The sequence below is a fragment of the Meriones unguiculatus genome, chromosome 6 (genome assembly GCF_030254825.1).
Source record: "Meriones unguiculatus strain TT.TT164.6M chromosome 6, Bangor_MerUng_6.1, whole genome shotgun sequence".
Lineage (NCBI taxonomy): Eukaryota > Metazoa > Chordata > Mammalia > Rodentia > Muridae > Meriones > Meriones unguiculatus.
Window position 1 is genome coordinate 44,885,204 of NC_083354.1, and position 23,839 is coordinate 44,909,042.

General features: G+C 53.2%; 1 protein-coding gene across 3 annotated transcripts; it reads right to left on the bottom strand.

Annotated features, from left to right (window-relative positions):
• Positions 1-1,398: 1,398 nt before the first annotated feature.
• LOC110550187 (twinfilin-2) lies at positions 1,399-23,839 on the bottom strand. Of its 3 annotated transcripts, none has more exons than XM_021639885.2 (9): positions 23,636-23,839; positions 20,233-20,310; positions 16,030-16,208; positions 15,610-15,705; positions 15,273-15,377; positions 15,027-15,152; positions 14,032-14,182; positions 13,774-13,895; positions 1,399-6,975 (listed from the first exon to the last, which is right to left on the bottom strand). In XM_021639885.2, exons 1-9 carry the CDS (start codon positions 23,658-23,660, stop codon positions 3,874-3,876), a joined length of 3,984 nt encoding a protein of 1,327 aa, XP_021495560.1. In that variant the 5' UTR covers positions 23,661-23,839; the 3' UTR covers positions 1,399-3,873. The 3 variants fall into 3 exon arrangements, with proteins under 3 accessions (XP_021495560.1, XP_021495558.1, XP_021495559.1); XM_021639884.2 differs by lacking the exon at positions 1,399-6,975 and adding an exon at positions 12,810-13,399 and having other exon boundaries at positions 23,636-23,815; XM_021639883.2 differs by lacking the exons at positions 13,774-13,895; positions 14,032-14,182; positions 15,027-15,152; ... (3 more) ...; positions 20,233-20,310; positions 23,636-23,839 and adding an exon at positions 7,782-7,866.

Consider the following 23,839-nt stretch of genomic DNA (forward strand, 5'->3'; position numbering starts at 1 on the left):
CAATGACAGCATGGAGGAGAGGGCTGGAACCATCCAGAATGCTTCTTAACCACAGTGCCACAGAGCTGGTTCCCACCCAACCTGTTCTGGTATAGCTCTGTCCTGTCCAGTCTCATAGATCACTCAGCTACATGTGAGATGAATGGGCAAGTGACCACACACACACACACACACACACACGTTCTACTTGGAACTGCCAGAGAGCTGCCTTGCTGTCATGGATGATAAACAAGCCATAAGCAGGAGCCTGCTTCCCCCTTCTGCTTCTGGCTGTGGTTGAAACAATCTCAGAGCCACTCAACAGGGACTTTCCCAGGCTTTCAGGCTGCAGAGGAATGCACTTGTTTTGTTTTGTATTTTCTCCAGGCCACCGGATCAGAGCCTGCCTGGGACTTTGTGGGTCAGGGACTGTACTGTCTTTCATTTGAGTTGATTAGAGGGGACATCATGGCAGAAGCCCCTAAGCTTGAGTCAGAAAGGAGTTATAGCTCAGTGTCAAGAGTTCAGACAACAGTGACACACACACACCAGTAAAAGAGGAAGGGGACCTGTACTTCCTTCATGCCTGTACCCTAGAGGTGCAGGCGGTGGGTGGATGGGTGAGGGAAAGGGGGCAGGGTAGCTGAAAATCCGGTTGCAAAATCAGCAATCTGTGTCCTAGCTTCAGCACTCTCTCCCACCCCCAAGGAGGAGGCCTTGAGTGGCCAGCCACTGCCTAAGCCGGCCAGACTGGTTTACTTCTCTCTCATGCTGCCTCGACCCCTGCACTGTGTGGCTGTGTCTTCTCTCTCTTCTGCTTCTCAGTGGCTGGGGTTGGTGGTGGTAATGAAGGCAGTGGTCTCAGGATCAGGTTCCTGAAGGCTCCTGTCACAACACTACCCTCAAGATCAATGTACTTGTTGAATACAGACCCTGTCCGTGGACAGCAGCTGCTTTTTGAGGTCTACACAATACATTAAAAAAAAAAATAGAAACACAGACCTGGGTATGGGATCTGCACCTTTAATCCTAGCACTCAGAAGGCAGAGGCAGGAGGATCTCTATGAGTTAGAGGTCAGCCTGGACCAGATCAGCCAGTTCCAGATCAGCCAGAGTTACGTAATGAGATCCTGTCTGAAAAAGACAGACAGACAGACAGACAGACAGACAGAAGACAGAGAGAAGGAAGGAGGGAGGGAGGAAGGGAGAGAGAGAGAGAGAGAGAGAGAGAGAGAGAGAGAAAGAAAGAAAGAAAGAAAGAAAGAAAGAAAGAAAGAAAGAATACATGCAAAGAGACAGCTCAGGGGGTAAAGGTCCCACAATAAATAAATAAACATAATAAAAATGTTTAGGAGCCAGTTAGAAGACCCATTTGGTTAAGGCTCTTGCCTCTGTTGACACAAAAACATAACCTTTGACTTGAAGGGGATAAAAAATAGTTTATTCTTTTAGTAATGGAGCAGAGAAAACACAAGTAGAAGCATGGCATAGTGGCACACACCTTTAATCCCAGCACGTAGGAGGCAGAGGTAGGTGGATCTCTGTGAGTTGGAGGCCAGCCTGGTCTACACAGTGAGTTCCAGGACAGCCAGGGCTATATAGTGAAACCCTGTCTTGAAGAAGAAGGAAAAAATACTACAAGTTGAGGCACCTTTCAAATACACTGGTAGAAATCTTAAGTAGGTGGGTTCAAGCAAAGCGAGGGCGGGCATATCTCAGCTATACACGTTGGATGCTATATGATAACATTGGCAGAAACTGTTTTTGTTAAGTGAATTATCTGCTCTGTCACAGACAGACAGGCAAGGAATGACTATTCAGAAGGCTAGAGATAGCCTAATATAAATTGTAATTAGGTTCTGGGCCTGCAACATTTCAACCCCTGCACGATGACTGATGTTTTAAGGAGCCTTATGGAAGGTTCAGTGAAAGGTGCGGCTTCTTTTCTGGAACTTATGTACATCCCCAACTGAGTTCAATCTCTGAACTTCTAATGGTAGAAGGAGAGGGCTGACTCCTTTGTCCTCTGACCCCCACAAGCCAGTCCAGGCATACACACACACACACACGCACACATGCACACACACAAAATAAATGCAACTTAAAATTTAAAAAAAAAATTCTGAGCATGGTAGTATACACCTTTAATCCCACCACCTGGAAAACAGAAGCAAGTAGATTTCTGTGAGTTCCAGGCCAGCCTGGTCTACAGAATTTCAGGTTAGCTTGGACTATTTAGTGAGACCCTGCCTGGCTTAAAAAGAAAGAAAGAAAGAAACAAACAAACATATACATATATATTCTATCTTGATCAGATGTGACAATGCCTGGGGCTGAGTGTCAGCATGTTTGAGAGTCAAGTGCACGGAAGAGGCTCCTTCCCTTTGCAGCCAGGTGGCAGCTCACCTGGGAGTCTTTTGATGTCTGAACAGAATGACCCAGCATGACCCTCTATGCGGAAGTGGGAAGGGATGGATTATGAGTTCATCTTAATAGGTGTGTTCAGCCTGTGGTCCACAGATTGATGGTCCCGGCATAGCTGTGAATGCAGCCCAAAACAAACTATATGCTGAATTTTTTTGTTAGTTTTTTTTTTTTTTTTTGGTGTGATTTTATTTTGCTTTTAAGCCATGGCACAGATCTCAAATGTGAACTGTGTACGGTAGATATAGGGCTGTCAAAAGGGTAGATACAGGGCTGGGGAGACAGCTCGGTCTACAAAGTGTTTGCCATGCAAGCATGAAGACCTGCATTTTATCTCAAAACCCACATGAAAAAGCTGCCTGTGTCATCCCAGGGATGGGAAGCTGGAGATGGAGAGTAGTTGGGGCTCTCTGGCCAGCTAGCCTAGACTAATCTGTGAGCTTGGGGTCAATGAGAGACTGTCTCAAAAACCAAAATGTATAGCACCAGAAGAATAGCATGTGAGGTTGACCTCCGGCCCCCAGCAAGCACACATGTGTACATGGACCCTCATACATACATATGAGTGCTTTCCATCCCTGAATTCCCTGCACACGCGCGCGCGCGCACACACACACACACACACACACACACACACACACACACGCAGGTTGAACACACCTTTGAATCTCCTCTGGATCCCAGCTCCTTGCTGCTACTGGCCGGACTCTAATCAAGGCTGGCTTTCTTTGCCCAGCGTAGGCATGGCCACCAGAGCATGTAACCATCCCTCATTTTCTACACACCCAGCAGTGACTGCCACCCTGCTCGGGAGTTTTCTCAGGAGCTTGCTGAGGACCAAAGATAAACTAGCCCTGCATCTTCTCTGCCCTCATGACGGGCCAGGAGGTGAAGGAGGCAGATCCCCTAGATAAATACAAGACAGAGAGGTGCTGACCCAGGCTTGCAAGGACAGCAGGGCATTCAGAGGACAACTTAAAAGAAAAAAAGAAAAAAGAAAAAAAGGCTGAGCATGGTGGTGCAGGCCTGAAATCTCAGTAGAAGCAGGCGGATCTCCATGAGTTCGAGGCTACCCTGGTCTACAGCGGTTGCTCCAGGACAGCCCGGGCTACACAGAGAAACCCTGTCTCAACAAACAAACAAACAAACAAACAAACAAAAGGCAAACCCGGCCCTATTCCCTGGAAAGGATCAGTAAGTCCACAGTTGGTGACTATCTCCAAAGCACCCCACCCTTTGCTCTGCGCGCCCAGTTTTCATCTAACTCCTTCCTCTTTGTGAAGATCTGGAGAAGTCCGCCATCTCTCCCCCGAGCCACACCTCCCAGGAGCTCAGGGCTGGTGGCTTGGTAGCACATTTTGAGCACCTGCCAGATACCGGGGGAGTAAAGTAAGACAGAGCAAGGCAGGCAGAGCAACCCGGGTGGCCGGCTGGGCGTGAGGCGCAGCTGTTCCCAGCTGTTTCCCTGGGCTATTCGGCTGCGGGTCCCCGGCAGAAGTTTCGGTTATAGAAGTGCCGGTTGTCCCTGGTCAGGGACGTGCTCAGCTGGGCCCAGAAGCTGCTCTGTCCGCTGGGCTGCTGGGGCCAGAATAGCACGCTCTGGCGGCAGAGGCGCTGGCGCAGCCGCACGTAGCGGGAGCGGTGGGCGTCGGGGCGCAGGATCACCAGCACCACCACGTCCTTGCGGTCCTCCAGCAGGCGCTGCTGAGCCAGCAGGAAGCTGGTGCGCAGGAGGCCGCTGACCCGGTCGGTGTGGGCTAGCACAAACAGAGTCTTGCGGCTGCTGTAGATGGAGGCCCAGAGGTTCTCGAAGAGCGTCTGGCCCGGCAGCCAATCCCGGTCCTCCAGGCACAGGCGCAGGGCTCTGCGCCCGCGCCGCTCCTCCAGCCGCACCCGCAGCTCGTTATACACCCAGTCGGCCACTGCGCTCTGCGCCTTGTCGAACACTACGAAGGCATCGTAGGGCAGAGCCTGGGCCCCGCGCCGGCCCCGGGCCAGCAAAGGAAGCCACGCCAGGCACAGGTGGAAGCAGTACCAGAGGTCCCAGCCGCACAGGTGATGCAGTAAGGGCACCACCGTGCCCGCAGCCACGGCCAACAGCGACAGGCTAAAGCACTCCCAGGAGAGAGCCTCATCCAGGCACAGCCGCAGGTCCTGCTTAAAGATGCTGCTGCCCTGCAGCTGGCCGGGACTGCCACACTTCACGTTGATGGCCAGGCCAGATACCGCCGTCTGGATCTCCAGCAGGAAGTCCAGGAAGGTCGCCCCACAGGCACAGTGCAGAGGGTTGCTGCTCACATCCAGCATCTTCAGGCTCAGGGCGGTGGGTCCAAACCAGGAGCGATCCACGGTCTTGAGATTGTTGTCGCTGAGGTTTACCTCCCTCAGCTCCTCAGCCAGAGCAAAGAAGGCTGGGACCACAGACACGATATTGTTGCTGCTGACATCGAGTTTCTGGAGCTGAGTGCCATTAGGCAGGGTGCCATTGGTCAGGGCCTTTAGTAGGTTTCCTGCCAAATCCAGGGTTGTCAGTTTAGGCAGGAAGGCCAGGCTGCTCCAGTTAAAGAAAGACAGAAAATTGTCACGGAGGCTCAGATTCGTTAGGCTCTTGGGGAGGTTATCCAGGTTCTGCGGAAGGAGGATATGCAGGTGATTCCGAGACAGGTCTAGATAGTTCAGGCCTGTCAGGTTTTGGAAGAAGTGGAGGTAAAGGTCCCCCTCGCCCCACATGAGGCCCATGCCGTTGCCGCTGAAGTCCAGGTACTTCAGTGAGTGGCTGTAAAGACGTGAGGACACGCGGCTGTGAATGCCATTGTATGCCAGGCTAAGGTACTCCAGCCGTAAGAGGCGGCTCACAAAGCTAAAGTTGTGGCCTATACCCTGCATGCTGAAGGCCTGGCTGTTATAGCTCAGGTCCAGCTCCCGTAATTGTGGGAGCTCGCTGAATGATTTCCCATGGTACAAGTCCAACTTGTTATGGGACAGGTCCAGCACCTGCAGATTGGTCAGCGGCAGGAACTGAGAGCCGTTGACAGCCTGTGCAATGCAGTTGTGGCTCAGGCTGAGGCAGTGGAGGCGTGAGAGGTTGGCAAACATCTCAGGCTTGATGGCCACCAGGTTGTTCCGAGACAGGTCCAGTTTGAACTCTTGTGGTTTGCACCCGGGCATGAACTTCTTGGAGCCAGGGGAGCTCAACATAGGTGGGGCAAAAACCTCAGGCCACAGATTCTCCTGCTCTCCATCATTTGCCTCTTCAAGGGCGGCTGCTGGCGGCGGCGTTAGAATCTCACTGATGCGGTTGTCTGACAGGTCCACAAACTGAAGGACTTTGAAGGCACCAAAGATGCTGATTTGGGCCTGGTTGATAAAGTTCATTTGGAGATGCAGAGTGCGGAGCTTGGGCAGACGGGTCAGCGACTCGAGAGTTGCCTGGTTGAGCAAGCGGAAGAAGATGCCGTTCATGTTCAGCTCCTGCAGTGACACCAGGCCCTTGAAGGAATTTGCCAGGTGGAGCTGGGCAAAGGAAACCTTCTTGTGGTAATTGAAGGACAGATCAAGCTTGCGCAGGCGGGTCATGTTCTGAAAGACCGTGGTGTTGGTAATGCAGTCGTAGAGAAAGTTCTCACTTATGTCCAGCTTTGAGAGGTTGACCAGACCTTGGAACCAGGAGGGCTCCAGCCAGTAGAGAGAGCTGTCCTTCAGCACCAGGCCTTCAAGGTGGGTCAGGTGATGGAAGGTGTCAGGTTGCAGCTGGAGGTACTTCTGTCTACAGTCTATACAAGGGTTGATGGCGTGGTCACAGCGGCGACAATTCCCGCCCACATCAAGCACTCGAAGGGACGTCAGATTGGCTAGGTCTTCAGGCCCCAGCTTGACAATGTGGTTATAGGACACCAGAAGGTACTCCAGGCTGGGGGGCAGTTGGCGGGGCACCTCCGTGAGGTTGTTATACTTGAGTGACAAATGGGTGAGATTGCTCAAGCCCAGAAGGGCACCCGGGGCCACCTCTACTGCCTTGCTGCAGGGGTTCTTGTAGTAGCAGTTTCCATCCATGAAGAGAAATTGCAGGGAGCTCGGGAAACCAAAGCTGCTAAAATGTAGTACCAGGATGTTGGTGTGACTCAGGCTTAGCTTCTTCAGGGAGCTGGGCAGTGGGGGCACAGTGGTGATGCCGTTGTTGCTCAGGTTCAGCTCTTCCAGCTTAGGCACGTTCAGGAAGGTGTGGCGCTCAATGGTCATGTGGCAAGGGAAGTGCATGGGGCTGAGGCCGATGGGAGGACAGTTCCATTTGAGGTTCAGATGCAGCAGTTTGGGCAAGTGGATGAAGTCGGTGTCGTGCAGGTGGTGGATACGGTTGGAGACCAAGGAAAGGTTGGTGACGTTGGAAAGGAGATCTGTTGCCAAGAAGTGAGGCACAGACTTCAGGAACAGCCAATCACAGTCCACCAGGCCCAAAGGCTGATTCAGCTCACAGGGCAGGAAGGCAGGCAGGGTGCCCAGGGCCAGAGCCCCGGACAGCACTGCAGCCTGTACTAGAAGAGACACAGGGTGTAGGGTCCTGTGCCGGAGAACCTTTGAGAACCAGGACAGAGTGAGTGTCTAGTGTTATTGAACCCTCTCTTACCCTCTCTTCCTCACTGGGGCTTTCTTCCGGGCTTCCAAGTGCCCCCTTCTTTTCTTTCCAAGTGCCCCTTCCCCCAGGCCCCTTCCAGCCCACTCAGAACCAGTACTTGGTTTTAGGCACAGACACTCAGTCAGAGCGAGGAAACGGAACCAGGAATGGGCCTGGAATCCAGACCCTAGACTTGGAGCTTTTGCTCTGAACATAACCCATAGCAGGGCCAGGACAGACTCTAAGAGGCCCGCTGGGCCTCACCCACTTTCTGTTCCTCTGGAGCCTCCTCTTCCCCCTTGACCTCAGCAGCAGCCTGTGCTCTGTCCCTTGAGCTTTCCTAGAGCCTTGCTCCACTAGCCTCTCCTTGGCTAAAGAGTGGGGAGCACTGAACCCCTACTGAGGTGTAGGCTGGACCCCGTCTAGGCACCAATGGCGCTTGCTGGCTCCTTTTGCCCTCCATCTGGCTCCCCAGTCTGCCTTGAGAACCCTCAACCTGCTGAAAGGCTCTGAGAGGGCAACGGGCAGTGGATCTGCACTGTGCGGGCCACACACCCCCAGTGGCTCAAGTCCTGGGCTTGCACCTCCCTATCCACCTAGCGGGTTCCACTCTCTCCGCTCAGGGACCCCCGTTTGCTCCAATTCACTTAGGGCCCCATGAGTGTTCCAAGGGCCCAGAATGGACAGTCTTTTCCACTGTTGCCCATTCTAACATCATTCCTTCTCACGATGCTCCTCCCCCTCGGGCTAAGCACTGGGATCCTACCATGTTGAGAAATGGAAGAATCTTCAGAGCTCCCTCCAACAAGCTGGGCACCAGAGAATGATGATCCACGCTGCTGTCCCTCAGAGAATTGAGGAAGCAATGACACTTTCACTATAGCTGAAGTAGCTACTTTATCCCTACCCTGCTAGAGCAGGTGGTACAATGAGTCACAGGTCATTTGCATAGCCAGATGGCAGGCAGCCAGCCCCCTTCACCCCTTCCTCTTTCCACCCTCCTCTCTACCCACAAGCAACCAGCAAAGCCTCACATCTGTCCCCTGAGAAGTATGGGAAGGGACCAAAGCCCAAAGTCCAGCCCAAGATCGATGAGAAACCAGAATTTAAAGTGGCTCCAGAAGAGTTGGGCTGAGCACTGACATTCATGTGGATGGTGTCACCTCACCCTCAGGCCTCAGTGTTCATCCCATGGGTACTCTCAAGACGGTGGCTCTCCCACCTGCTCTATCCCCAGAACTCTGTAAGCCAGACGCTGGAGCCCATATCTGCCTTTGCCATTGTAGCAGCCTCGACATCTCTTCCAGGAATAGTATTTCCCACTCTCCTTTCCCAATGCCCTATCAGTCCTCCTAATGCCCTATCAGACCCCAGACAGCGGCAAGCAGAGGCCAGGCTGTGGCTGGTCCAACTGGGACTCTGGCTGACCTTGCTGTTGTGTGACACTATTCCTCGGGAGGTGGGGGCAGATGTCCAAGAAAGGGAACTAATGACAGACAGACCAAAACCGAGGGTACCACTAACGTCCAAATTGGTTAACCAATGAGTTTTATTGGAGTTACTGGCAGAAGCATTGGGTGAGGAACAGAAATGACTCAAAGACAGCTGCATCACCAAAGCATAGGTTATGGGTTACACAAACGCTGGAAAACCTGGCGCTCAAGGCACAACTTGCTGGCAGCTCAAAATGTTGAGAGCGAATTGGCCAGGCAGCTCTGTTGATCTGAGCTTTTCAGGCAGCTCAACTGGTCTCTGCTTCTTCCAGGAAGCACACCTCTTTGTCTCAGCATTTTTTTTTTTGTAAAGATTTATTTATTTCATGTATATGAGGGCATCAGATGACATCATAAATAGTTATGAGCCACCATGTGGTTGCTGGGAATTGAACTCAGGACCTCGGGGAGAACAAACAGTGCTCTTAACCACTGAGTCATCTCTCCAGCCCTTCTCAGCACTCTTTACTATCAATATAAGCTTGGGGAGGGAGGACCTAGTACATCTGGTCACTTTCAGGGACTTCCTGAAGCTTTTTAGTTGTTTACATCCTGAGAGGTTATGTTGGTTGGTTGGTTGGTTCTTGTTTTGTTTTGGTTTGGTTTTGGTTTGTTTGTTTTTAAGGGGAGAGTTGGAAATGCAGAGAAATAGTTTTATTTGCCATAATAGGAGAATTGTTATTGACATTTAGTAAGTAGAGTCCAGGAATGCTGTTAAAGGTTCCACATTGCAAAAGGCAGCTTTCTCAATGGTTACCCATTGGTTACTAACTTCTTATTTTTTTATTTTTCCAAGACAGGGCTTCTCTGTGTAGCCTTGGCTGTCCAGGAACTCACAGGCTGGCCTTAAACGCAGAGATCTGCGTGCCTCTGCCTTCTGAATGCTGGGATCAAAGGCATGTGCCACCATATTCAGCTACATCCTGAGTTTTAAGGAGCTTCCCTGAAGGATAGAACAGCTCACCTACTGTGCTAGCATAGCACTGAGGTCCTTGCATCCACATATCTGCAGAGAAACCAGGAACTTTAGTCACACAGAATTGTCTTTCTAATAGGAAAGAAGAAAAACCTGTTCTTCTATCTAGAAAGCTGAGAACAGAAAGTGATTAACAGCCTGCTGATCTGCATTATCTGTTGGGCCAGGCCACATCAAGCTCCTATGACCAGGACTAGAGTTAGTAGTTAGTAATCTAAATGACCATTATAGCCAGAGGCTCCCTCAAGCTCCCCCAAGCAGGACCGGAGATGGCTAATGGCTCAAATGACCCCTATGCTATCTGTATGACTGAGACTAAGCTAGGCCCTCAAGCCCTTAAGCTAGCACAGGTAGCCTATTTCTAGAACCCACTTGATTGGAAGAAATGCTCCTACCCTGAGTTGAGTTTTGATATAATTATGCTTCCTTGTATATCAGGGATTATATTACACCAGGAAACTTTAAAAAAAAATATGCTGACCTTAAATACAGTGGGAATAAATTACCTGTTATGGAGGCTCCCCGAAGTCTGATCCAGGTCGACAAAGTCAATCTGCAGAGGGGTTTTCATTCTTCTCTCTTCCAGAAGTTCATGTCCCTGTAGGACTCCTGCAGAGTCAACCTACCTCGGAAGAAAGTACACACAACACTGACCTACTTGGCTTGTCACAACCTGCTGACTAGAGCTGGTTCTTCAAGCTCCAAAAGCCCCAGAGACCCCAAAGAGACCTCAAGCTCTGATTCTGTCCCTTCAGAAACTGCCCACTGCTCACAACCTGCACAGCTACCTGCATCTCTAACTAGGTCGCCCTGGCGGTCTCCTCTTCCCAGGAACCTATTCAAATTGAGCTCCTGGAAAGGCCTGTTCAACACCCCCTCCATACATATGCACACATACAGACATACATGTGCATAAGAGTGTGTGATTCACCCGCATGTATGCTTGTGCACCACTTGCATGCCTAGTATCTGAAGAGGTCGTAAGAGCATGTCAGATTTCTTGCAACTGGCACACAAGCTGTGAGCCACCATGTGGGTGCTGGGAACTGAACCCAGGGCCTCTAGGAAAAGCAGCCAGTGCTCTCAACTGCTGAGCCATCTCTCCAGCGCTCCCTGTTCAAAAGTTTTCATTCTAGGTCTCTCCTCTGCCCAGATCCCTCCATAACCGCCCGGAACTCTAGTCACTGTCCAAGCAGTAGTCAAGGCCTCATGCACGGGGGCTGGAGAAATGGCTCAGAGGTTAAGAGCACTGGCTGCTCTTCCTTTCTAAGCACCCACATGGTGGCTCATAACCATCTATAATGAGAACCGGTGCCCTCTTTCTGGCATGCAGGCACACATGCAGGCAGAACGCTGTATACATAATAAATAAATAAATAAATCTTAAAAATAAAAAGACCCTGTGCATCTTATGCTTCCATTTCCCCTGATCTGCTGGCAGCCTCACTGGCTCCTTGTCTTTCACCTGTGTGCTTTCTTGCTTCGGGGCCTTTGAACATACTCTTACCTCTGCCTGGACACCGGTCTTTCCCAGATTCCCCACGTGGTTTGCCTCCTACCTTCACACAGGGCACACAATTATCCTTTCTCCATGACGGGGCCTTTCTTGTCCTTCTCATGAACCTCTCAGCTCCGCTACACAGCCATCTTTCCAGCACGATGAGGGTAATGCAGGAGAACTGAGAGTTCAAAGCCTGCCTGAGCTCCATACTGAGACCCTGACTCAAAAGAAGTAAATAGGCAAAAGTAAATAAAACGGCCGGCCCCAGATCTGGCTCTCCTGAGCATTGTGGCCAGCTGGCTTTCTCCCCCCATAGTGCCCTCTTCTGGCCTGCAGGCACACATGCAGGCAGAGTACTGTGTGTGCGTGTGTGTATTGGTTTTTCTAGACAGGGTTTCTCTGTGCAGCCTTGGCTGTCCTGGACTCACTCTGTAGACCAGGCTGGCCTTGAACTCTCAGGGATTCGCCTGCCTTTGCCTCCCCTGGCAGAGGCGCATGCTACTGCATCCAGCAAAATAAATAAATCTTAAACAAACAGACCAAAGTCTTCTTAGGCATCCATCTCCTAATTCCCCTAATCCTACATATCATCAGGGGAGTGCGGACAGAAAGCCAGGAGGGTGAACTGTTAGAGCAGAGCCAGGGACTGTGGATATAGCTCAGTCGGTACACTGCTTGCTTAGCATTTGCAATGCCTTGGATTTTACCCTCAATAACCCATAAATCAGACATAGTGGCACATACCTACAGAGCTTCAAGATCATCCCCAGCTACATAGCTAACTTGAGGCCAGCCTGGGGTGTGTGAGATTCTGTCTCAAAAAATTCACCCAACAAATGAATAAAAGAGACAAAGCCAGGAATAGTAAAATTTTTTTCCATACACGTTTTGCAGCTCCCAAATAATGGCACAGAGTCCAAAGCTTTATTCTAACCTGCCTACACTCTTCCGGACTACTGGCCCCGGCCGCTCCTGTTCCATCTGCGTCTTCCTGGCAACTTTGTGACCTTCTCCTCTGATTCCTCTCTGAGGAACCCCTCCCTGAAATCCTAAGTCCACAGCCCTACCTCTTCTGCCCAGACATTGGCTGTTCAGCCCTTTATTAACCAATCAGAGATGATGGAGAACACTTTTTTACACAACACTGAGACAGGAGATTCTTCATAGACATGACAATGCCCACATCCTGACTGCAACCCGAAATCAGCCTCTGAATACACAGAGCACAGGACCATCTCCCAGCAAGGTCTGGTAATGCATATGGGTAATGCCATCATTAGGGAGGCTGGCCATAGTTATATAGACCCTGTCTCGAAACAAAGCACCAAAATATTAAGAAGGAAAAATAAAGACGGGAAGACCTGACTTGATGCATGATTGATGCATGGGCTCCTGGAAGCAAAGCCCAGAAGAATCTGGTTCTTCTGGTTCAGAGTTAAGAACATGGCCAACCCTGCCAAGAGCCAGCTTCACACAAGGTTAGCCTTATCTGGCCTCCAGATCTGTGAGAATTAAATCTGCAAGGTTTTCTTTTGTGTTTTTGAAACAGTTTTTTTTTTAATGTTGCTCGGGTCAGGCTCAAACTACCTCTTTTTTAAGCCACTGAGTTTGTGGCAACTTGTCACAACACCCACAGGAAACCGAAACACCCAGATCTCCAAAGCCTTGTGGAAGTGTGTAGGCCTCATGGGTAAGGGCTTCTGCCCTCACACTCAGAGCATCTCCCACACAGCGGAGGCCAAGACCAACAGGCCCCTTCGGAATGGGCAAAAGGACAACAATGCATTTAACAAAGGCACCCAATTCCCAGGGTCACGCTCGGTATTGATTTAAAAATATTTTATTCTTTAGAAAATACAGCGTTCAATCACCCCTTCCTGTGACATCTGGCCCCTGCCAACCGTCCCCACCCTCTGTGGCCCAAAGCTTCTAGACTGGGCTGGGACCATAGCATCAGGTCTCCTGGAGGCTAGGTTCATGCCAGGTCCCCCACTCGGACCCCATGAATGAGCCAGGCAGCCACCCCGTGCACACAGACTGAAAGGCAGGGACAGCGACAGGGCAGGGTCACGATGTGCTGGTCCAGTGGCCCTCGGGAAGCAGCAGATGCGTTCAGCCATTTGCCCTCCTGTCCCACAGGAAGCAATTCCTTAGAGCCCGGGCTGGGGAGGAAGGAGGGGCAGGAGCGGGAGGGTGGCATCCCAGCCAGCAGTCCACATGCCTGGCCCTGTCCCCAGTCCGGGCATCTAGCTGTCGTCCCCATTCTCGCCAGGGCCCCGGATGAGGCGCTTGTGGCCGCGCTTGCCTCCAGGGCCTTTGGGCTTGGCGAAGGCCTGCTTGAAGGCCTGCTGCTTGGGATGTACCTCCTCGTAGAGGAACTCGGCTGTCAGCTCCGCCCCGTCACCAATCTCGATCTGCCAGGGTCAAGACAGAAGTCATCACTATGCTGAGGGCCCAACATGTATCACTCTTGGTAACCCCCACTCTTAGAGTCATCCCTGGTGCCTGTCTCCTCTTAGGTTACCACAGGATCTACAAGGTAGGGTCTGTTACCCTGCCGGCCCGAGTCACCTTCTCCCAACCCCCCTCCCTGCCAGACCCTGGAAGAAGGAGTGGACAAAGCAGCCAAGGCATGGGCTTATGTGTGTCTTGGATTTTCCCTGGGCCTTAAGCTTCCCACCCATCCAATACCCCATTCCTTCCATGCAGAAACGAGCCTTGCATGGACTCGGGATGCCAGTGCCCCACAAGGGGAATGGGGTCCCGGGACCCTGGGAGCATGCGGTACCTTCTTAGCTATCTCCAGCTGGAAATCTTGCTCTACAGAGTCGAGGAGGCGGCTCTTGCAGCTGGAGTAGAGCATGCGCTCCTTAATGCTGCACTTGTAGCCCGGCATGGAGTAGATGAACACTGTTGGGGATGAGGAGATGAGCCCACGTAGGCCCGGGGCACCTGCAGACCTTTATGGCCACGGTAGGCCCAAGCAATGGCTTGCCATGATGCTCCCGGCCAGCTCCGAACTGAGGTCCCTGTCGCTGCTACTTACCCACAGATTCCAGGGGGTCACCCTCGTGGGTGTGCTTATACAGGAAGAAGTGGTAGCGGGCAGCATCTCGGGGTACCCGTGAGGGTAGCTGGGCCACGTTTGTGGGTTCTGTGTGTACCAGCTCGATGGTCTCCCGTTCCAAGTCCAGTTTCTGAGTAGGAGCAGAGGAGGTGGGAGGGTCTCACTGCACCCATTAGGAAGCAGGACTGGTAGGCAGGGAGGGGTGTTTGGGGGCCCTTTCCCCGGGGTCCCCTTTCCAAGGCTGGACCTCGGGCTGCAGGGGTTATTCTAAAGAGACCTTTCCTGGCTCCAACGCTGCCTCTTTGAAGGTTCCCACGGAGGTCCCTGCCCAGGGTGGTGTGGTTGGCCTTGACCTCAGCAAGGCATCACCACGGTCCACCCTCAGAGGCAAAGCCCCAGGAAAATGTTTGGAAGGGAAAGCCATTCTGCTTGGGCAGAATGGGCACAAGGACTCTGCCCAGAAAAGAGATAGTCAAGGGAGCTACAAAGGAACTCTGGCAGAGGACGAGCATTAGCCCTAAGTGTCAGTGTAAACCTATGGTATCTATATGTTGTAAAGGTATATATGGTGTCTGTTGTGGCCAGTACTTAGGGGCAGGGAGAGAACAGCATGTTCTCTCTTATTCTCTCTTATTCCCCAGGACAGGTTTTTTCTGTATAGCCCTGGCTGTCCTGGAACTTGCTCTGCAGACCACGCTGACCTCTAACTCAGAGATCCATGTGCCCCGTCTGTTGAGTGCTAAGATTAGAGGTGTGCGCCACCATACCTGGCTTATTATTATATTTTTTTAAAAGAAAAAAATTGAAACAGGGTCCGGTGTAGATTAGGTTGACCTTGACCTCGCAATGCATGGGTGGCTTGGGAGAATAGCCCAGGAGATGGGCACAGGGCTCTGTGGCCATTTGCAAACACGAATAACCAGAAACAGGAGGGGCCCATGGTGCCTGGCCTGTGTGTATGACTGCGTACCCACCAGCTGGATATAGTTGACTGTCTTCTGCTTGAGCTGCTGAAGCGCCCGCTGGGCCTCAGGCTGCAGCGGGAAGGCCAGGCCCTGTAGTGTCTGGTGCTTACTTTCCACGCTGATCTCAGTCTTCACCTGCGGGGCGGGGCGGGGCGGGGCGAGGCGAGGCGACCATGAAGAAGAGCCTCACCTACCCACACCAAGTTGGGGCCTACCCCGGTCAGTCTCCTGGCCCTCCTCGTCCTGCACACCCACCTCATTGATTCGGATCTGCTGGAGCTCTCTCTCAGCCGACGTCAGTGGGGCAGGTGCAGCGCAGGATGACAGGTGCTTCTGGTACCCGGCCAGGGAGAGGTCGTCCTGTGGGGCAGGTTCAGAGGGGTAAGTGGACACCTCAGGCAGGTAGGCGACCAGAAGCCCACTGTGCGTCTCAGCCTGCAGCCCCAGGGTTTCATGCATGCGAGGCAAACACTATCAACCATGGCACAACCCAGTCCCCAGCCCTCCCATATCACCCTGACCCTGGCACTTGAGTGACCCTATAACCCTCGCCCAGTGGTCCCCATCCCTCATTCTGGCGTGGGTGACTTACCTTTACTGTCCCAAAGAGCTCATCCTTGATGTGGCCGCCTCCAAACTCCTTCTTCACTGTGGCTCGTGTGGCTGCATACAGCATCTTCAGCCGCACCTGAGATGGGCCAAAGCTGATGCTCCAGGAGCCAACTGCAGCCCCGCCAAGAGGCAGGGCACTGAATCAGGTCATCTCACTGGGCCCACACGCCCAGCAGGGGGCGCAGCGAAGCTGTAGCAAGCAGCTTTCGCCAGCAGGGGGAGCCTCCACCCAGCTTAAACTCAGCCCGGAGTCCGGTTGATGGGACGGCAATCTAGGAAGCCCGGGCTCTGCAGGGGTTGGGGCGGAACCTACTATTCCTTCCCTTAGTCTCCTTAGGCCAGAGTCTCTGGTCTGTTTTCCCCCCTTTCCACTGGCCCCAAGCAGGGTGACGGGACTCACAGGCGAATTATCAGGTGACCAGGCCAGGAAGAGCCATTCGAAACCCTGAGCATTCTGCGAATCCAGGCGGAAGAGGAGGTAGCAGGGCTCCTGGGCATCCAGCAGCGGCAGTACAGCCCGGTCGTAGTCCTGGTCCCAGCGCCCCACTGGCTCCTGCGAGGCACCGAGCACGAGCTGCTCTGGGGGCAGAGGCCGGGTGAGCCGAAGTGGCACATCCCACCTCCTCCTCCGCCTGTGGACCTGTTCTCTGGATGGAGCTCTCTGCGCGAACTCAAACCTACCGGCCACTCCGCCCCACTCGCCCACAAGCTCTCAAATCCCCAAGGTGTGAGGCTGAACTGCAGAGGGGTGAGTATGAGTCGCTGAACTGGACCACACGTGGCAGCTATGGGTGGCCACCTTTGTATCCGCTCTTGCAAATGCTTGTGTTCACCCACACTCACGCATTTGTGCACGCACAAGCCCACAAAGGACCACAGCTGTGTGCCCGCTGCCGGCAACAGCGCATTCCTCTCAAGGTACTCCTTCACGGGATGCTGCTCAGCGCCATCTCAACTGTGTTGAGATGCTTCCTGCTCTCAACTCCCTCAGCCTCTGGCTCCATCATGCCCCTCTCAGGACAACGTGCTAAGGGATAGGCTACCACCCCCAGTTTCAGCCCACCACCCCAAAGTGTGGGGGGGGAACAATAGCAGCCAACTATTTTTTGTTTGTTTTTTGAGACAGGGTTTCTCTGTGTAGCCTTGGCTGTCCTGGACTTGCTCTGTAGACCAGGCTGGCCTAGGATTCACAGTCATCTGCCTGCCTCTGCCTCCCCGAGTGCTGGAACTAAAGGCGTATACCACCAAGATTGGATTGCCAGCTATTTTTTTAAGGCAGGGTTTTACTATATATTTAGCCTCAGTTGACGCTGAACTCACGAGCCTCCTGCATCAGTCACCCGCCTTTTAAGGGCCTGGGATTATGTGTGAGCACCATCACGGCCAGCTCCTGCTTGCTCTTTCGTTTGTGTGGTTGGTTTTTGAGGCAGGTTCTCATGCAGTCCAGAAAGGCCTAAAACTTACTTTGTGCTGGAAGATGAACTTCTGATCCTCAGATCTCTACCTCCTAAGTGCTGGGGTTATAGGCACCACTTTATGAAGTGTCCAGGGTCAACCCAGGGCCTTGTGTATACTAGCCACTCTACCAACTGAGCAACATTCCTAGACCCTTGTGCTTGTTTCTGATAGAAAGCTTTGCTATGTAGCCCAGGCTAGCCTCAAACTTTCAATCCTCCTGCCTCGGCTCTTCTAGTGCTGGGAACATCAAGAGTATGTCACAGGGTTTAGCGAACAACCAAATTATTATTATTATTAATTATTATTGTCGTTTTTTTTTTTTTTTGGGGGGGACAGGGTTCTCTGTGTAGCCTTGGCTGTCCTGGACTCACTTTGTAGACCAGGCTGGCCTTGAACAGCAATCTGCCTGCCTCTGCCTCCCCGAGTGCTGGGATTATAGGTGTCCACCACCATGCCCGGCCAACTTGTTATTTTTCATTTATTATTATTACTAATGTGTGTGTGTGTCTGCGTGTGTGTCTGGCACACATGGGTATGGGGGCATGCATACATACCACAGGGCAGATGCACAAGTCGGAGAACAACGTTCAGGCCTCAGTCCACCGTAAGGTCCACAAACTGGACTCAAGCTGTTAGGTCTGAGCCATTCTGCTGGCCAGCCCGGACCTGACAGGTCTGCTATAGCCGTGGCCAGATAGGTCACCCAAACACAGTTTCAAGCTGAGATCTCATCCGGACACCATTTATGTACTTGGTCCCACAGCCCAACCCTGAGGAAGAACTGGGCAGAACAGTGATCCTAGCTGGGCCATGGGGGGCCACAGCCCTTCACCGCCCCACCCTTTCTAACAGAGCAAAGAAGCCAGCTGCCGGAGAGTCCAACGCGCGAGGCAGGTCGTGGCCTCCGTGCCTGCCCACCCAGGACTCAGACGGGGGTCAGGGTGGAAAGGCAGCTGTTTACTCCGTTGTTCATACTTTTCAAGTTTTTCATTTACCCCGTTTTATGAGTGTTTTGCCTGGATTTACAAACGTGATGGCGGCGTTGGATACCCTGGAACTGAAGTGATAGATGGCTGGGAGCCACCGTGCCGACGCTGGGAACAGAATCGGGTTCTTCCGCAAGGGCGGCAAGTGCTGACAATCGCTGAACCACTTCTCCAGCCGCTTGTTTTTAAAGCGGAATCTCTGGACAGGTGAGACAGCTCTACCAGTCAAGGTATTTATTACCAAGTTTGGTGACGTGAGTTCAATCCCAGGGTTCCACGTGGCCAAAGTTGTTCTCTGATCTACACGCATGCACACACACTAAATGTAAGTTTAAAAATAAGCCAGAATTTGGATATTTTTAGACCAGGGCTTATGTATCCTAGGCTGGCTTCTAATTCACTATACAGCCAAAAATGACCCTGAAGCCATGGCTACATAGTAAGATTCTGCTCAAGAGACTAACAGCTGGCCACAGTGGCTCATGCCTATAATCCCAGTACTTGGGAAGGCAGGGCTACACAGAGAAATCCTATCTTGGGAGGGAGGGAGGGGGAATGACCTTGAACCTCTGATTCTCCCACCTCTACCTCCCAACGCTTGCCATTTTTATATTTGGAGATAAGTCTATATAGTCCAGGCTGGCTTCAAAAAACTGGATTTCCTTCTGGCTCAGCTCTCTCAAGTGCTGGGATTATAGGCATATATCATCATTCTAAGCTTTACCCGGAATTTTATATAAGAAGTATAATTTGGGCCTGGCAGTGGTGGCACATGTCTTTACTCCCAGCACTTGGGAGACAGATAGAGGCAGATGTCTGTGAGTTCGAGGCCAGCCTGGTCTAGAGAGGGAGAGCTCCAGCACAACCAGGGCTACACAGATAAATCCTGTCTCGAAAACAAAACCGGCACAGGCATAGTTTTTGTTGTGGTGGTTGCTTAAAAAAAGAACTATAACTGAGTTTCTGTAGAAAAAACAGTAGCTCTAGCCACACTCACCTAGATGTAAACCCCTACCCCAGGCATTCCCAGGAACCCCAACACTTGGAATGCTGAATTAGGATCAGTCTACCTAGAGATCCCTTAGGCTTTATGGAGACCATCTACAGGGGACAGCTTGCCTGGGAGGTTAACAGACAGGGCTGAAAATGGGGGCCACTGAGCTCAACTGTCTCTTTAAGGGTAGGAAGCCCCAGGAGGCCGCTATTCATCACCTACCATCATGACTCCCTACCCAGACTCTGAGGACACCTGGATTCGAGGATCCTGGACAAAGCCCAGCCTAGCTGTGGCCCTAAGGCCTGAGGTGAATCCTGGGTCTGGCAGGCCCAGCTGAAGTGAACAGGACTTGGCTTATTCGGGGAGCCCAGTGCCAAAGGGCTCACAGCAGCATGACCACTGAGAGGGCGGGAAGGACCCTCGGAGAGTCTGGCCCACACCATTCCCAGAAACCATACCACTTTCTGCTGAGGCAGGCGCTTGGTGCAGAGGGAGAGGGAGTCCTTGTTTCCTCACCCCTAATTCAGCCTCGGATGGATCCTCCGACTCCCTGAATGCTCCTACTTCAGGCCTTGGCTCAAGCCCCACAGCCCTGTACCCCTTGCACTCCTCCTACTGCCCGGTAAGAAACCAGGTCCGAGGGGCAGCTCGAGGCCCTGTCTGTGTGGAGTCGCTTTATCCTGCTCTCAGAATGAGCGAGACCTAAGTTCTTTCTTCCTGTTCTGGGGACATCTACCTTTGGGGAGGTCCATGGCATCTCAGTACTCTCACAGCTGGCAGCCAAGCCAGGCTCAGCCTGCTGAACACACACACACACACACACACACACACACACACACACACACAGCAGGGCTTGCCCGGCCCCTGCCACCTCCCTAGCGCAGCTCCCTGACAAGATCCATCTCCAAAGCCACACCGCCTCTAGACTCTAGACGCTAGGGCCGGACAGACCCACAGGTCAGGACTCTGCACAACAGGGTGGCCACTGTCCCACCTGTAGGACCCCATGAGTCAGTCTCCTCTACGAGTGGCCTCATCCCCATTCTCAAATGGAGAAACTGAGGTCCGAAGGGGGCCAGAAGCTAATACTCCTCTTTCCTACCCCCAGAGGGAACTGGGTTCAGCCTCCATCCCACGCCCCGGCCTGTGGGGGGACACTCACCGTCCTCAATGATAACTTTGATGAGTCGGATGGAGCCAGCCCGGGCCTTGGCAAAGAATTCCTTTAGCTCTTCGGTGGCTACAAGCACAAGAAACATGGTTGTGGTTGGTGAGCAGGCAGGGTGGGCAGCGATGAGGCTGGGTGTGCTAGCGTCCTGTGGGGTCTGGTGGCTGGGCTGGGAAGTGGGTTAAATATGGTTCTCCCATGTGACTGGGAACTTGAGACAGCCACTGAACATAAGCTCCCAAATTTAGCCAGCGGGAGTGGCAGGCGGTGGCCTACTGGCAGGCAGGAAAGGGACGGGTCACTTGAAGATGGACCAGGTTCCAAGACAAGCCAGGCTGGCCAGAATGAAGGGCACCCGCTTGTCCCCCTAACAATAGGCTAAGCCGCCAGTGAATGGACACCCGCTTAGCTGGTCAGTGGAAGTGGACGCGCTCATTTAGAGACTCAAACACGACACACTCGCGCACAAATCCCACGTCGCCAACACACATGCAGGTAACAGACACAGCTGCGGAGTGTGTCTACAGCGTGTGTACAGGCAAGACAGACAAAATACACAGGCCACAGGCGTGTGCAACCCATGAACACACTTGTTGCCCAAGTCCCCAGCCAGTCTGCACCAGAAGAAAAGCCTGCCAGCCCCAACACAGCCCTATCAAGGGGCAATAAAGCCTCAACCCCCAGGCGGTCAGGAAGGCTTCCTGGAGGAGGAGTGGTGCCCAGGAAGAAGGCTCCATCTTGGAAATTGGGCATCAGAGCAGGAAGGTGACCAATGACTAAAGATAGTGTGCCAAGGTGAGGACCATGGTCAGAGCTAGATGACCATGAGTCATCTCCCACTAGTGGCGAGAGAGAGGGAAAACACAGTCCAAGTGTGTGAGGGACCTGCTTGGAGTCTCTGGCTGAGTGTGACCTTGGGGCTGCCAGGGGTCAGAAGGAACACAGCTGGAGAGTTGAGATCACAGAATATTTATAGGCCTTGGATAGGGCAGCTGATGGGCAGCTTAGGGGCGGGGTGGAGGGGGCTTTAGGTAAACAAACTCTCAGTCATGTCCTCAGGCGCTCCCCCTTTCCCTGCGGAGTGACCTTATGCCTGAACCCCACGAAGGTGCACACCACCCACGGAGGTCCCTGAGTGGACAGAAGCATGGCTTGGTGCTGGATACGAGGGACACAGCCCCACTGGCCATGTACAACTAGAAACCATCAGCAGATGCCTGAAAGCTTTAAGCCTCATCTTCAGGGGCCTGGCTCCCTCTTAGCTGCATGACCTCTGACCTCTCTGAACCTCAACCTCATCTATGAAACAGAGCTAAGTGCCTCAGACTCAAAGGCTTGTGGTAAGGAGTGTAAGAGAGACAGTGCTAAGGAACAGGCATGTGTTGATAATATTTTAGGGTTTTTTTTTTTTTTTTAAATCTAAAGGTGGCTCCTCCTGCTTGCCTAGACCTTGAGAGAGAAGCCAAGAATCTCCCCAGAGGGAGAGTCTGACAAGCCGCTTCTACTGTTACCAGGGCAAACTGAAAAGCCAGCAGGGAAAGTGACATCCTTCCTCCTGCACCCCGATGCCTCTCCAGTCACCATCAATAATCCAGAGGCCAGACCTGGGACACCTGAGCCTCTGTCATCAAAGATTCATGCCTCCCCGCCGCCACCTTGCCCACCTCCAACTCTAGCAAGCCTCAGGTTACGGTCCCTCTTGGGCTTCACTCTGAGGTCAACAGGCCTGCTCCTATGGCCAGGCCAAGGCTGGCACCTGATCCTCCAGGGTGGTCTTTCTTGCCGTCTGAAGCAGGCCCAAGAGTGGGAAGCTCCCCTCGCCAGGCCTGTCTCACTGCATGGGGGATGAAGGGATAAGGCAGAGCCTTGGCCACAGGGTCTCTGAGCAGAGTGTGTGTTTGGGAGTGGGTGGTAACTTCCTACCCTCTCCCCCCAGCTGGAGGCAGCAGCTCAGGCATACAAAGAGGAAGGAAGGGCTTTGCAAGTCGAGGCAGCCGTTTTCCCCGACAGTTCCCCACTTTGGGGCTGACTCAGGAAACCTGGCCCTCCATCTCCAGGAGAGACTGGCCCACCTGTGGGAGGCCAACCAAGCCTGATCCAGGTCCCTGCATGCTCAGACCAGCAGGATGGGGATGGGGCAGGGCCAGGGAAAGCCTCTCAGGGCTGAGCATCCACCAAGCAGCCACAACCGCAAGCAGGGATGCAGGCGGTCAGGCAGGTCGATGGTGGTAGCCCTGGCCAGGGGATCACGGTGTGGTGACACGAGTGGCTGATGGCCAAACCAACAAGCTGTCTGGGCGAGCAGCCTGGCCTTCCCTACTGGCCAAGGAAGCAGTCCTCCTTCCGGGACAGTAACAGATGGGGACACTGAGACCAGGTAGGGCCAAAATACCTGGCCCAGCTATTGCTTCTTTCTCAGTCTATTCAAGGAGGAAATGCGGAGGGGAGGGGGGCCTGGAGAGGGGCCGTGGGTGTGGCACTCTGAGAAGCTGCAGAAGCTTCCTGTAGATTAGGGTGGAGCCAGGAACTCCCCTAGAAAGTCTGAATCCTCAGCCTCTTCCCTGCTTGCAGCTTCAAGTTGGGACTTTTGGTGGCCTGGCTGGAGCAGAAGGAGATCTCAGTGGAAAACGGAAGAAGTCAGAGGCCAAGGTCAGAAGTGCAACTCTCCCCGTTCTACTTCAGAGGGAGGGCCAGCTTCTGTCCAGCCTAGTCTGCAAGAGCTTGGGGGTCCTACAAGGAGGAAAGGTCAGGATACCCTCTCCACACATATACACAAGCCCATGCTAGTCATAAGACACCCAGGCAAGCATCCATGGTAACACACACACACACACACACACACACACACGCACACACACGCTCAATGTGCCTGAACTGTGCACACATACAGACACTCACAGATGTGTGCACACTGCCAGGAAACACTGATGTCTGAGACGGTCCATGCCACCCACAGTGTGCAAACCCTGCCACTAGTGCACGCACACGAAGGGGGCTGGACAGGCATGACCAAGTCGCCTCCAGATGGGCACACACAGGACTGTGTACAGAGGACATGTGCACATGCGTGTGCGTGTGCACTTTTCCAGATGTGCACATCCGGGTACACCCCATCTCCAGAAAGGAACAAAAATACCCAAACGGGTACACACAGGCACCTCCGCCCCCAGATGGGTCCACAAGATACCTCCACCCTCGCTGCGTGCATCCACGGACACCCACTCCCCGCTGTCTGTACTCCCCCCAAGACGTGCCCATCCCAGGGACTCGCGGCTGCAAAGGAGAACAGGAAGCTTCCCCGGAGGGTGCCGAGGAAGAGGTGGGTGAAGGGACTAAGCGCGGAGAACAGGGGCGGCGGAGCCAACGGGCCCCCTGTCCGCCCTCCATCCGCCCTCACCGTGGATGCCGGTCTGGTGCGCCATGGCTCAGCGTTCGGCTCGCCCGTGCCGTCGGAGCGCTCCGGCTTGGTCCTGGCCCGGCTCGACTCGGCTCGCCTGGACTCAGAGCTCCGGAGGATGTGGCGGTGGCACCGAGCTTCGCGCAGCTTCCCGGGCGGTGCCGCAGGACCCGCCCCCAGCGCGCCCCGCCCCCGGAGGGCGAG